This window comes from Prunus persica, chromosome G2 (assembly GCF_000346465.2).
Source record: "Prunus persica cultivar Lovell chromosome G2, Prunus_persica_NCBIv2, whole genome shotgun sequence".
Classification (NCBI taxonomy): Eukaryota; Viridiplantae; Streptophyta; class Magnoliopsida; order Rosales; family Rosaceae; genus Prunus; species Prunus persica.
The window spans coordinates 27,756,390-27,770,426 of NC_034010.1; the positions used below are offsets into that span (position 1 = coordinate 27,756,390).

At 34.6% G+C, this 14,037-nt stretch overlaps 1 protein-coding gene across 1 annotated transcript; it reads left to right on the forward strand.

Annotated features, from left to right (window-relative positions):
* On the forward strand, nt 1,539–13,727 carry LOC18786289 (structural maintenance of chromosomes protein 6B). The gene is made up of 28 exons (XM_007217871.2): nt 1,539–1,891; nt 2,078–2,183; nt 2,687–2,820; nt 3,776–3,831; nt 4,189–4,275; nt 4,349–4,669; nt 5,325–5,444; nt 5,869–6,003; nt 6,693–6,769; nt 6,865–6,940; nt 8,107–8,181; nt 8,338–8,442; nt 8,840–9,009; nt 9,099–9,201; nt 9,322–9,434; nt 9,722–9,926; nt 10,164–10,289; nt 10,376–10,490; nt 10,578–10,663; nt 10,773–10,868; nt 11,184–11,320; nt 11,431–11,533; nt 12,174–12,253; nt 12,382–12,460; nt 12,623–12,680; nt 12,898–12,995; nt 13,123–13,217; nt 13,384–13,727. The coding sequence occupies exons 1-28, from the start codon at nt 1,750–1,752 to the stop codon at nt 13,439–13,441; spliced, it is 3,156 nt and encodes a 1,051-aa protein (XP_007217933.2). The 5' UTR covers nt 1,539–1,749; the 3' UTR covers nt 13,442–13,727.

Consider the following 14,037-nt stretch of genomic DNA (forward strand, 5'->3'; position numbering starts at 1 on the left):
TATTTTTAAAATCATACTAATTTGCCACAAAATCCCTTCTCCAAATTCTCTCCATTATTACTAGTTCAAATCAATCAATAAATTACCCTAAATATGAGTTTAGCTGACTGGTCACCATTCATAATTAAAATCAAAACAACATTCCCAAATAGGAGGATATACTTTATAGATTCATAACTCCACATCTTTTGTACTTAATACGTGGACATCTCTTAGTGCATCCAAGTTTTATGCATCAATCATAGCTCGCCTTCTGTATCCACGTCGACTATTAGGTGACACGTCGTTTATATCCATCTTTCTCTTTTCATACGGTATTACATCATTTAGCTCAATTTATTCATATTTTTTTAACATTCACATCACATGTATATACTGCCCACTAGTTCGTGTGGAAAATTATGAGTAATTTATAACGTGACAATAATACATATTTTATGTGTATAATTCTACAAGTATTAAAATTCGTAGAAAAAATTGTTGATTATAATATTGGAATCAACGCGGTAATAGAACAATCTTTAATTTACATGAATGAATTGATAACAATTTGAGAAATCAATGTAAGTTGAACTCTTTAACATAAAAAAAGAGAATAACGTTTTAAGTTGGACTGAATTGAGACTTGTATTGGGCTGGGCTGACTTGAGATGGGCCTATGCTCGTGGTCTGCGGCTTTTTAATTATCTTTGGCTGAGGATGAAATGAATTTCAAACTTTTTCTATTTATGAAAGAAAAATATCATTAAATTACGAGCTAGTTAATTGTCGTACGTTATTTCTACTTACTTTGTTGTTTGGCCGCATTACTTACTTAGTCACTATATTGAGCAACATGTTTTCTCATTTTGCCATTAAAATGTTACTTCTATAAATAAATGAAATAAACAATACAATTATACTTTAATTAGGCTCCTAAATAGCTAGATCCAACTCCATCTTTCCTCTGCCGATGTGCTCACTTTACAACCTAAACCATTGACAATGCGCATTGTATGCACATATCGAGTTGTTATAGGTTAAATAAGTGACTATATAAAACTCCTATTCTTTTTATAATTCACGTATATTCAATTGTAAATGTCTTTTAATAATCCATCAAGTGTCTCGAAAATTATTTGTGTTAAATTATTAAAGGAAAAGCATACGAAGGAAAGTTGTTTTGGAGAAGAAAAAATACATAGATAAAAAGATAATTACACAAATGTTTAACCTCACTTTTTCTTAATTTAACTTTTAATTCAAAATATTCGTCAAATTTTTTTATTTGTTGGTTAAATTTATCTTCAATTTTTTGACATACACATCTTTTTTTGAATACAAATGACAATCTAAACTACAAAAGAAAGGAAATTTTTAACACGCACTATTAAAGTGCCATAAAAATTTAAACATAAAACCATTAATATACAAATTAAAATCATTTTTCAACGAGCTAGAATCCAGTTGGCAATTTATCGTCAAATTTGACCTCACCATATAATATACTTTCCATAATTTACCGTGCTATTGACTCTACTTCCGAAAATGCCCTTACTGTAATTAAAACCTTTATCGAGCAAACGCACGCCTCAGTCACACGCGGTAGTTGCCTCTTCCCGCCAAACGCACTGCCTCTCACTCACTCCCTCTGTCTACAGTCCCATAATCGATTCTTCGTCCTTCCCTAAATTCACTGTCAGTCAGTCTCGGATATTTAGGGCTTTCTTTGTGTTCTTTGCAAGAAAACCCTAGTTCTCAGACCCAACCATGGAAGACCCCATTTCTGGCTTCCGTCAACGTTCCGGGTCAGGCATCGTCAAGAGAGTCCGATTGGAGAACTTCATGTGCCACAGTAGCTTGCAGATTGAGCTCGGCGACTGGGTCAATTTCATTACCGGCCAAAATGGAAGTAAGCCCTTTTCTTTCTCCCGCTATGTAGATGCGTGTGATTCAATTGGGTCTGTAAAATTTATGCATAATGAATCGAATTCCCTTTCTTATGTGGATTATTTGGTCCATAAGTAGTGTGTTTTGTAATTCGGTTTTTGAAATTTGTGTAAATATCAGCTGATTTTTGATATTTTGGTTTTTGTAGGTGGTAAAAGTGCAATACTTACTGCTTTGTGTGTTGCATTTGGTTGTCGAGCTAAAGGGACTCAAAGAGCGTCTACATTGAAGGATTTTATAAAAACTGGTTGCAGGTTCGTGGGGTTTGCCTTTTTCCAATTTTTTAATTTCCTTGCTACTGGTTTTGCTTTGTGTTTGCGGTATGACAAAGCAACTCTTAGCTCCTCTGCTGATTGCTCTTGGATGTGAAATATTTGTTATAGTAGTGAACTGATTGCTTAACTAAACAAGTGCTAAATTTGCACCTTTCTAGCTGTGTTAGAGCTCTAAATGGGCGGTGTAAAATTCATCTGCTGCCAACTTTCTTCCAAAAATCACTCATGGAAATAGTAATATTTTGAGTGTTGTGTTCCACATTTTGAATTCTTCTATGTATTCTGTTCAAGGATGATGAAATTGTTGGTAGTTTGATGCCTTCAATTTCAAGTGGCTTAATGCATGTTAGGAACATCAGATAAGCGAACACCTTAAGTGGTGCCATTTGTCTTTGAGACACTTCAAAAAGTTATCTTAAACTACACACATGCACGCATATTTTTTAGTGTCTCATAGTGTTATCTGCTATTTTTCATTGCAGTTATGCTGTTGTCCATGTGGAGTTAAAAAATCAAGGGGAGGATGCTTTTAAGCCCGAAATATATGGTGATGTCATAGTTATAGAGCGCAGGATTTCTGGAACTGCAACCACCACTGTTTTGAAAGACCAACAAGGTTTAAACTTTACATTCCTTGCTTACATAGTTTTCTTTCTCTCTCTCTCTCTCTCTCTCTCTCTCTCTCTCTCTCTATATATATATATATATATATATATATATATATCTCTGTGTGTGTGTGTGTGTGTATCCCAGCACATAATTTTCAAAACCTAACCACTTCATTAAACTGGTTTCCATTGTGTTCTTTGGTCCTGTCACGTGTTTTCGATTGGGAAACTCTTCATTGGACTCATATTAGCAATCATGTTCATAAATGGCAATCTCTGGTTGGACCTACTTATATTTTGGAAGATTTGGGATTTGGTTACTTAAACAAGGAGTGTATAGAATTTTACAGCATTAACTTTCAGATACTGGGTGGATTAATTTTTCATAGTATTTGTTTGTTTGGATTTCTACCTGCACAAAAGTTTGGCCCAATGGCTTTCCATACTGACTTCAACTGGGATGATTTTTTTCATATTGTTTGTAACATTTTTTTTTGGTGTCGATCGGCTAGAAATATTGTTGGTGTGGCATGTTTGTTGGCCTTTTGGCAATTTGATTCTTTTGTGCTTTCATGTGAGGCATCTGGCACCACAAGCTTGTCTATGTATTAAAAATTGTGAAGAAACATGCTTGTTATTTTCTGTATCCATCTATCTTTTACTAAACATTTATAAATTTCTTTTAAAGAAAGTTCCTCTGACATAAGATAATGTTTCATGTAGACATAATGAATGGACTTACATCCCTTGTTAACCTGATTCTCCAATATTGTTCCCCCATCTTGCTTAAACCATAGAAGTAATGAGAGCCTTGTGGAAGCATTGTTTGTTTGTTTTTCTTTTCGGATGATATTATATGATATTGTTAAAAAACATAATAGGTTGTGCTGTATTTGCCACAACATTGATTCACGAGGTTGTGGTTTTCATTTGACCTTGTTCTCCATCTGAGGTGTTTGGCAGGAAAAAAGGTTGCTAGTCGGAAAGAGGACCTTCGAGAACTAGTTGAACATTTTAATGTGAGTGTTTGTCCTAGTACTTCTTGATCACCTTTGCATGAGCTGTTTATCGATTGTTCATGTATATGGTTCTGATTAGGTATTGAAATCAGCATGTTCTCATTAAATTTTAAGACACAGTCTGTTTCTTTTAAATTAGCATGATAGACTGAGACTAACAAAGATGCTCTCTTTTTTTTTTTTTTTTTTTGGTTTCATGATGATGGAATGTCTAAATTGAATGATAAATCCATTATTCACACCATTTAGGAATTTTGTTTTAAAATAGAAAAATTACAGGTTTGCATTATTTGCATGTCAACATTTCTCTTCTTGAAATTTTGTTACTTGCTTTCATGGCTTTGTGCTTTATGGCAGATTGATGTTGAGAATCCATGTGTAATAATGAGTCAAGACAAAAGCAGAGAGTTTTTGCATTCTGGCAATGACAAAGATAAATTTAAGGTGATGTTATGTGTTGCGTGTTCTCTGAGCACAGAGTTCAATAGGTGTACTATACTGACATTTGATTGCTCAGTTCTTTTTCAAAGCCACACTTCTTCAGCAAGTTGAAGATCTGTTGCAAAACATTGAAAAACAGTTGGAGAAGGCAAATGTTGTTGTTGCTGAGTTAGAGGGCTCAATAAGACCCATAGAAAGGGAACTTAATGAGTTGCAAGAAAAAATTAAAAACATGGAGCACGTTGAAGAAATATCTCAACAAGCAAAGCAGTTAAAAAAGAAGCTTGCTTGGGCATGGGTATATGATGTAGACAAGCAGCTCGCGGAACAGAATGCAAGAATTGGAAAGCTGAAAGATCGCATACCTCTATGTCAAGCTAAAATTGATCGACAAATAGTGAGTACAAACTGTTCGCATTGTCATAGATGTCTTTCTATATTTTCAACATGGACTGTTGTCTTTTCGGTTTAGAGGTATCACCTCATATTGTATTGTATTTATTCATCCCCATCTAATCTGTTAAAAGCAGTTATTCATGCAGGGTGCTTTAAGTTTAAGGCACAGCTAGAAATCTCTCTTTGGGGACAAGACATTTTTGTGTTTTTTCTTAAGAATGATTGTTGGATACTTTGCACAGGGATGAATAACTCTTCTATCCAAATCCCCTACTACTATGAGTTGCCAAGTTCCAGAAAACATTTCTTGTTAAGAACGATTTTAATTCTGAAGAAATATTTTCTTCTGAACTATTATATTACCTATATGTGGCGTTTATTGTATTGCCAAATGTTTGACAAAATTGGTTAACTTATTTGTCAAACATTTGGCAATATAAATGGTAATTAAACTTATTTGTCAAACATCCTATGCTTTATCTGGACTTTTAATATAAATAGTTCACTCATGATTTAGTTGCAAGTCGTTGATAGAAATTAGGCAAGCAATATTATGGGGAATCAAGTCCTCAGCTTTGAAAGGAATTGATTGAACACACAGAAGAAAATGTAGAAGGAAAACAGATGTCATTTATTTTGTTTTATCCGTTTTGCAGGGTCAAGTGGCGAAACTAAGAGAATGCTTTGCCTTGAAGAAATCTGAAATTGCACACATGATGAAAAAGACATCAGAGATTAGGAGAATGAAGGATGAATTGCAACAGACACTAGCGTTGGTATGTTGAAAGTTCGTTCTTTTAAAAAGGCATCTGAGTGAAGGATAAATTTTTTTATTTCTCCCTTCTTCCCTCTTTTTCTCTCTCTTAAAGGTGAAAAAAATAATAATTTAACGAGACTCGAAGCCTAGAACTGCTTTGTTTCAGAGAAAATATGTTCTCTGAGATTTCTTTTCACTAGCAAGTCATCTAAAAAAGACATACAACTGCATTTTGGTTTAAATGAAATTGCTGAAAAACTTTATGATGTTGCAATTGTTGCAAGTATGCGTTTTCTTTCTGAATGTCTTTTTGTGTTTGAGTTATTAGCTGTGTAATTCCTGTTCCCTTTCTATTGCTTCTATCTGGTATCCTTGTATTGTTCATGTAAATATTATGCCCTTTCTAGTTTCTACTTTTTATGGATCCCAAATTCTTTTCTCAGGCTACAAAAGAGAAACTTAAGCTAGAAGAAGAATATGGCCGCAAATTTAACCAAATCCAGAAGATGATGAACTATGTTAGGTCTCTTCAGCAACAGGTTCAAGATACCCAGGAGCAGCATGCCAAAAATACACAGGTTTTTCTGTTTGGTGTTTATTTTCCTTTTGATTTTTTCTGTTTGCGGTTGTGTGCCGCTTATTCATGGGGATTAACTGTTCAAGAGCAACTAACTGTATGGGAGTTTTTCCTTGGCATAACTTACTATGTTATACCATTTTTTCTTGAAAATATGCTTCTATTGATGTGAATATTAGATGATTTGCATGAAAATCTCTAGAATAGTGATTTGGTATGGTTTGAAACAATTTAGCTCAATTAGTAACCCTTGACAAAATTAGGGTTTGTTTAATAGAAAACCTTGACACAAGATTTAATAATTATAATCTTCTAGAAAACCTTGACACAAGATTAGTAATGAAAAATAGCAATGCAATAGAAAATCTAACGCACAAATGCATTTGCCAGTGGTTGAACCCCAAGACTCACCTTCTTAGTGACTCAATTTTTTTAAAGTATCCAGAAATTCATTTCCGTAACCAATTTGTAATGACTTTTTTTTTAATGGTAATTATTCCCTATTCAAAATTATGACGAAATCCTTTAATTTCTGCATGACGCTGTTGTAACCAGTTTGATATGCCAAGATAGAATGACATGCGGTGTTCATATACAAAAAACATAGCGGGCATGTGAATACATAGGTGACTGTTTCCAAGCATCTTTAAATTATCAGTTTTTAGACCACTGATTTTGACACTGTTGCAGGCAGAAGAATCAGAAATAGCGGAAAAACTTAAAGAACTCCAAAATGAGGTTGCTAGCATTGAATCAATGCTTGCAAGGTTTAAAGTCATTAATTTCATCAGTTTATATTTTGCATTGCTGTCAGGAGAGATTTAACCTAATCCTTGTTGCATCTTCTGATATGATATTTCAGGTTGAAGGAAGAAGAGAATGCCTTATCAGAATGCATGCAACAGACAAATAGTGAAATCAAACAGATAAATGAAATGGTGCGAAATGTTTGACTTGATTTAATGACTTGAAATTGTTTATCGCAACTTTTTCTCATCCTTTTATTTTGTTGATTAATAAGTTAAAATTGTGTTGTGCAACTTGTTGTCATCCTTTTCTTGGGTCTCTCTCTTAGTTGCTCTGTTTTTTCCTCATTTATTTTGTTGGTTTTCTTCTCTGGAATCAAATTTTCACAATTTTATGTGGACAATGGTATTGGATATGGTGACTGGCCAAAAGATATGATTGTGTCATAGCTATTTGCTGTTTGTTGCATATATACTATTCTGAAACTATTTTGAAAAACCCAAGGTATCTTGCCATACATTCTTTTCAACCCTGAATCTCCTGGTTTTTTTTTTTTTTTTTTTTTTTTTTTGTAAGTTAACTGCATTTAAGCACAAGCTCTACTTCTGGAAAAGCCTAAGTTATTTTAGACCTTTGTCCCAACTCATCTATTTCGATAAGGGATATGTTAAGTGCTTGTAGGAATTTAAAAGAACCATAAATAGTAATTTGGAAGGTATCTTAGGAATATGTTCCTTAGCAGATTCCAAATAACTTTGGTTTTTTTTTAATAGTAAAGGTGGCTACTTCTAGAAAGATTCAAATAAGAGAGTAACATTGGTAAATTTTGGTTTTAAATTGACAAGTTTTGGCATGCATATTCACATAATGGGGATAAATGTCCTACTATTATAGCCAAGTCCTATTTTAAATGGGAATGACGTTAAGCAAAACATATTGAGCTGTCATGATTCAGAAGTAGGAAGACACAACTGCTGATGCAGAGTGTACTGTCAGGAGTTTTATATATTGCTTCATAAAAGGGACAGGGTTCTCTGTTTTGTCATGGTAGGTATGTGTTTAAGTGGTTGAGAGAAAATTGGGATAATATAAAGGGTTTAAAGAACCTGAAAGAAAAGAAAAAGCGAAGCTAAGTATAAGGCAGAAAAAAAAAACCGTGCTTGGTAAGACCTTCATGTCTAGCCTTTTAATTTATAATCTAAATCTAACTGTGTTGTCAATATAAGTTGCCTCCATATATATATATATATATATATATTAGAATATTAACTATGTTATTGATATTACATAATTTGTTTGTCAGACTTAAATAGCTATGTTTGTTGAATGTATTTATAATCACATGTTGGTCTTCTAGATTCAAAATTATGACATGAAGCATCGGGAGATCTCAAATACCATCCGGGAGCTTCAGCGAAATCAAACCAACAAGGTCTGGCACTAATGATCTTGTGGTCTTAGATTCATGAGAAAACAGCGGACTCTGTACTGTGTCACTTATGCATATGTAGCCCATGTGCGTTATATCTCAGGCTGCCATTATACCAAAAACACTATAGTGCTTAAGGAAAATGTTTTGTTTAAACAGGTTACAGCTTTTGGTGGAGATAGAGTGATAAGCCTTCTACGCACAATTGAGAGATATCATCAGAGATTCCAAAGCCCTCCAATTGGTCCAATTGGTGCTCATTTGGTAAGTGTGGAACATCTGCATTATATCTACAAGTTTAGTAAACTTCTACTGTGTAATGTTGTTTTTGCACTTCTGTTACCAAAGTAAATGGTTTTGAATGACCGGTGTTTATTACACGGTAAAGGAGAACAAACATGTCAGTGGGCTTCCATAAGTTCTGATGGCATGTTCTGTTCCTTAGCAGGCATATTGCTTCATGTTTTTCCCCTGTTTTACAATATCTATAATTTACATGATGATAATAAATAATTTTATTTATTACTTGTTGCTAATCTACGCTTCTATCACTTATTGTTCTTTCGAGCAATCTTCTATTTTTGTGGATAGGAGTCAATTTCATTGCTACTTGCAACTACATGCTAAGTGATCAATCTTAATACAATGATTGTTTCTGCAGACTTTGAATAATGGCGATGTCTGGGCTGTTGCTGTTGAACATGCCATTGGAAGGTTGCTCAATGCTTTCATTGTGACAAATCATAAAGACTCGCTTCTTCTGAGAACATGTGCAAGGGAAGCAAACTACAGTGACCTTCAGATTATTATATATGACTTTTCATTACCAAGGTAGATCTTTAGTTCTTCAGATTGCTGTCTCATTCAGTGCACGGTGATTCTTTCTGTGACTGAACAATCCATCGTACTTTCTGATGTAGGTTAAATATACCGCCTCACATGCTTCCACAAACAAGGCACCCAACTACTCTTTCTCTTCTTCATTCTGAAATTCATACTGTTTTAAACGTGTTGGTAGATATGGTAAGTTCACAGGCTTCTTCTGTTCTTGTCCGTGATTAATTGTTACTTCTATTAGTTATTGATCTTGCCTGACTTCACATTTATTTATTTTTGTGTGCCCAACTATGGTTAATTTTCCAGGGAAATGTTGAAAGGCAAGTTCTCGTGAGAGATTATGATGCGGGAAAAGCAATTGTATTTGACCAGAGGGTTTCAAATTTGAAGGAGGTTTACACCTTAGATGGCAGTAGGATGTAAGCTAGAGATCCATGCCTTGTTCCTTTATGCATTCAATTTTCACATTCACAACTGGTTCACAAAGTTTGCTTTGCTTTAAATACCATAAATCTACGTACTGCAGTTTTGTCCAATCTTCTAATTTGATTTTCTATTACTTGTGAAATATAATTTTGACTGAGTGCTAGGATTTTATACTGTTGAACATGAGTTTGGACCCTGAGTTTTGTCATTTATCATATTCATTTGGTTCAGACACATTTTGTGTTTCACAAATAAGTATTTATTTATTGCTTCTTTCTAGGTTTTCTCGTGGTTCTGTCCAGACAGTTCTTCCTCCCAATAAGCGAGTTAGAACTGGTCGTCTCTGTAGTTCTTATGATGATCAAATTAATGAGCTTAAAAGACAAGGATTAAGTGTACAAGAAGAAGCTCAGCAGTGCAGAAGGAGGAAAAGGGATGTAGAGGAAAAACTTCAGGATCTTCAAGAGAATCTCCGAAATGTGAAGGTAATGGATAGCTTACTTTTTCTTCTTTATTATGAGCCTATGCTTCTTAAAAGAAAATTTAATATAGTTGTCCAATTATAATTAAGTTTGACCCGGTTGTACTGAAAAGATTTTTCTTTTGCAATATTGTTTGTATGGTTGGTTTCCTGCCAAATGTCACTTGCATACTTTTTCGTGGGCTATTTAAATAACTAATGCTGTATGTTAATCAACTGTTGCTTCTTTTATTTTGTGTAGAGGAGATGTGCAAATGCGGACCGTGATTTGACGTCTAAGAGGCTAGCAATTCAAGATTTTGACAATGCATATGAAGCTGGTACATCATCTGCATCAACTGTTGATGAGCTGTATCAAGAAATTTCGGTCTGTTCCATTAAACTTTATGTTACCATTGACTCTATTATGTATATTTTCGAAGATAACAATATCCTATTTTGAGTGATTATCAGAAAGTCCAAGTGGAGATTCAAGAAAGGAAAATGTCACTGGAAACGTTTCAAGTCAGAATTGGTGAAGCTGAGGCAAAGACCAATGATCTTAAAGCATCATTTGAGAATCTATCTGGTATGGTAACGCTGTTCAACTTTCATATTAGGTTCCACAGCACATTCTTCCCATCTTACTTGATCTTTGTGTCCAATAAACCAACAGAGTCAGCAAAAGGTGACATTGATGCCTTTGAGGAAGCGGAGAGAGAAATGATGGAGATTGAACAAAATCTATGTTCTGCAGAAGAGGTCCCTTCCGTCCCCGAAACTTACACGCACATGTTTTTAGTGCTTTTCTATGGCCGTAACTCTATTTGTTCTCTGTCTTTGATATCTAACAACTGCCTGTTTATCTCAGGAGAAAGCTCATTATGAAGGTGTAATGAAGAACAGGGTACTTAAGGATATCCAAGATGCAGAAAAACACCATCAGGAGCTTGAGAATCTCCGCGAGGTATCATTTTTAGTCTATGGTTGCATTCTGCATTAAATCCTTGGAGGCAACAGCTTCATGAAGTTCTGCTTGTTGCTTGTTGCTCCTGCATTTCCCTATACAACTGTAAATTTCCAGGCACCTTATTGTGCAGGATAATATACTTAAATCAGAACCCTGGTTTTGCTGCCCTTTCTTTTATGGTTTTTATGGTGGTTTTTACACAAGTATAAACTTGTGTCTGAATTGTTATTGATTATTTTGGAATTTTATATATGAAGGATCTCGCTTTAGTATCTACTAGTTGCTGAAGTTATGCATTGGCTGAAATTGCAGGAGAGTTCTAGAAAGGCTTCTATCCTTTGTCCAGAGAGTGAAATTATAGCATTAGGTGATTGGGATGGTAGCACTCCTGAACAACTCAGTGCCCAAGTAACCAGGCTGAATCAGAGGCTTGAGCGAGAGAGTCAGAGGTATTCTCATGATCGTCTGTCTTCACTGCATTTTTGGGACAATAGCCAAGCTTCAGCATAAAGAAGATTTAAACCTTTTTTTTTTTTTTTTTTTTTTTTTTCGGTTGCAGATATACTGAATCAATTGATGAGCTCCGAATGTCATATGAGAACAAGGAACGTAAGATTTTAAGCAAACAAAAAAGAAACAGAGCTTTTCGAGAAAAGTTAAATGTAAGTTCCAGCTTATATAATGCTTTGTTGGTGCTATAACTGTAATTTTTGGACAGTCATAGACCACACTTGTTATGAGCTGCTCCTTAATCTGTTTATGCAATCAACTTATTTCTTGTTGGAACAATTTGTTGCTTCATAGCAAAAGATAGTTGAACGGAGAAACTTAGGGTGTGCATCTAGTTTCCCTTTTTGTTCCGTTTTTTCTATGGAAATTGTATCTGCTATATAAATTTATAATTAGAGATTCAATTCCTTCGCTTGAATCTGGTATTTAATTTAGCACTTTTAATATGTGAAGTTTGTGGAAGTAGACTGTTGAAAAAATACTTCCTGGTTCATGTCTTGCTTAAAGGAGCCTTTTTGCTTAGGCATTGCTCAAGAAAGGTTACTTCATAGCAGTGATTTTAGAAATACTTCTTGTGGGTAGTGTATGTATTTCTGGGCTGTACAAGGCTCTTTCCTTGTATTAGATATGTCTACTGATACCCAACCTCCAATCCAATGTTTTTTATTTTCCAAGACCCAATCTCCAATGTTAACTCTGTACCTTTTGATTGAGCCCTTCCTGCCAAATGGATAATCTTGCTGCTCAGAGTTTCTCATGTATGTGTTAGTTTTCTCAATTATTAAATTGCAGTCATGCCGCAAAGCCCTTGATTTGCGACGGAGCAAGTTTCAAAGAAATGCAAATTATTTAAAGCGCCAGCTGACCTGGCAGTATGTCGTCTCTTCACAATAACTAGTCACACTCATCATAGTGTTTGTTTTTCTCCATATTTATTTTTTCAATACAAGGTACCTTTTTATTTTTGATCTGTTCTAAATTGATTAATAATTGCCATTAGATTCAATACCCATCTGAGAAAGAAAGGGATTAGCGGACAGATTAAAGTGAGTTATGAGGAGAAGACCCTATCTGTTGAGGTAAGCAAGTTGGTCTTTTTTTGATATTTTATTCTTCCTTTAGTAGTTTAGAATATAGATGAGCTATGTATATCTTGCTTGTGGATAGCTGGACAGCTTAGTGTTTCTTTTGTTAGTCCCCTTTTCTCTTTCCAAGACTTGATGCTGTGTGCCCCTTTTTAGGTAAAGATGCCCCAGGATGCAACAAGCAGCACTGTTCGTGACACTAGAGGGCTTTCAGGTTTACTTCTTGAATATTCTGATGAATTGTCTGTTTATTTGTGCTTTTGCAAGATTAATTCATCATAGATCAATGATTTCATTGTTTGGAGTTGGTTACTTTGACTGGTTAGGCTTTCGCTCAAGAGTAATACGGGACTTTTCACACTTTCATAATCAGGATTTAGAATATGGCATAAATGTTAATAAACATTTATGTACATTTGATTGTTAATCAGGTGGGGAACGCTCCTTTTCAACATTGTGCTTTGCATTGGCTCTTCATGACATGACCGAAGCTCCATTTAGAGCAATGGATGAGTTCGATGTTTTTATGGTACAGATTTAAGCAAGTTCTTTGTTCCAGGATTGAAGATTGTGTTCGTACATGTCCAGGTTGTTTTGTTTAAGACACAAAAAATGGTTCTTATGAACAAATTTTATGCATTTAACTTATTCTTCAGGATGCTGTAAGTCGGAAAATCAGCCTAGACACTCTTGTTGATTTTGCATTGGCACAAGGATCCCAATGGATACTTATCACCCCTCATGATATCAGGTAATGTTGTAAGAAAGAATGTGGATGCGTTCTGTCCTCAGCTTTCTTTGAATGTCTGGTTTTTGCATGAAACCTTATTTCTTCTTCTTCCGCGGAAAGTAAACATGTAGAAAACAATGCACTTGAGAAATGACATGGTAAATTGAATTTGGTTCTTTGGATGCAGTATGGTGAAGAACGGGGATAGGATAAAGAAGCAGCAGATGGCGGCTCCTCGTTCTTGATTTGCCATGTATGATTGTGTCCTGTAGTCGTGCCAATACCTTGTACGGCTTGAAGTTGAACAGATGATGATGTATTTATTTACTCATGTAAATTACCATTGTAAGGCAAACCCTAGGGTCTAGAGACCTTCCCCATGGTTTCTTTTCGGAATTAATATGAACCTTTTTTGCTCTGAATTGTATCCCTTAAATCATATTCTCTTACATAACCGGACGATTCTTATAAAGGAATACTTGTATGAATGGCGACCATTATTCATATTACATATTATTATTTACGAAATTAGCCCAATGAATTTAGACTTTTTTGTTTCTTTATCCCTTCTACTTTACTCTTTCTTGTGTCGTAGATTTCTAATTCCCAGTTTTTTTGAGATCCCAAATAACATATTGAATTAAAAGAGGGAGATTCGCTATTATATCTAATATAATGGCCAAAATGATAAAAAAAAAAAAATTCTTATATGAAATGGACTTTAGAAATTTACTCAAAATTCATTTACAACATAACAAATAGGCTTTTAACTTCTTTTAAATTACAAAATTACCATCAATTTCCTAAAACAAGTCCAACTCTAAAACCTTAATAAAAAAAT

What these genes read in the sequence shown, in the direction of transcription:
- LOC18786289 (XM_007217871.2), top strand. Translation starts at nt 1,750, where the DNA reads ATGGAAGACCCCATTTCTGGCTTCCGTCAACGTTCCGGGTCAGGCATC. An exon ending in TGCAACAGACACTAGCGTTG is followed by an intron (nt 5,445 to 5,868) that starts GTATGTTGAAAG and finishes TTCTTTTCTCAG; the next exon opens with GCTACAAAAGAGAAACTTAA. An exon ending in TATGACTTTTCATTACCAAG is followed by an intron (nt 9,010 to 9,098) that starts GTAGATCTTTAG and finishes TTTCTGATGTAG; the next exon opens with GTTAAATATACCGCCTCACA.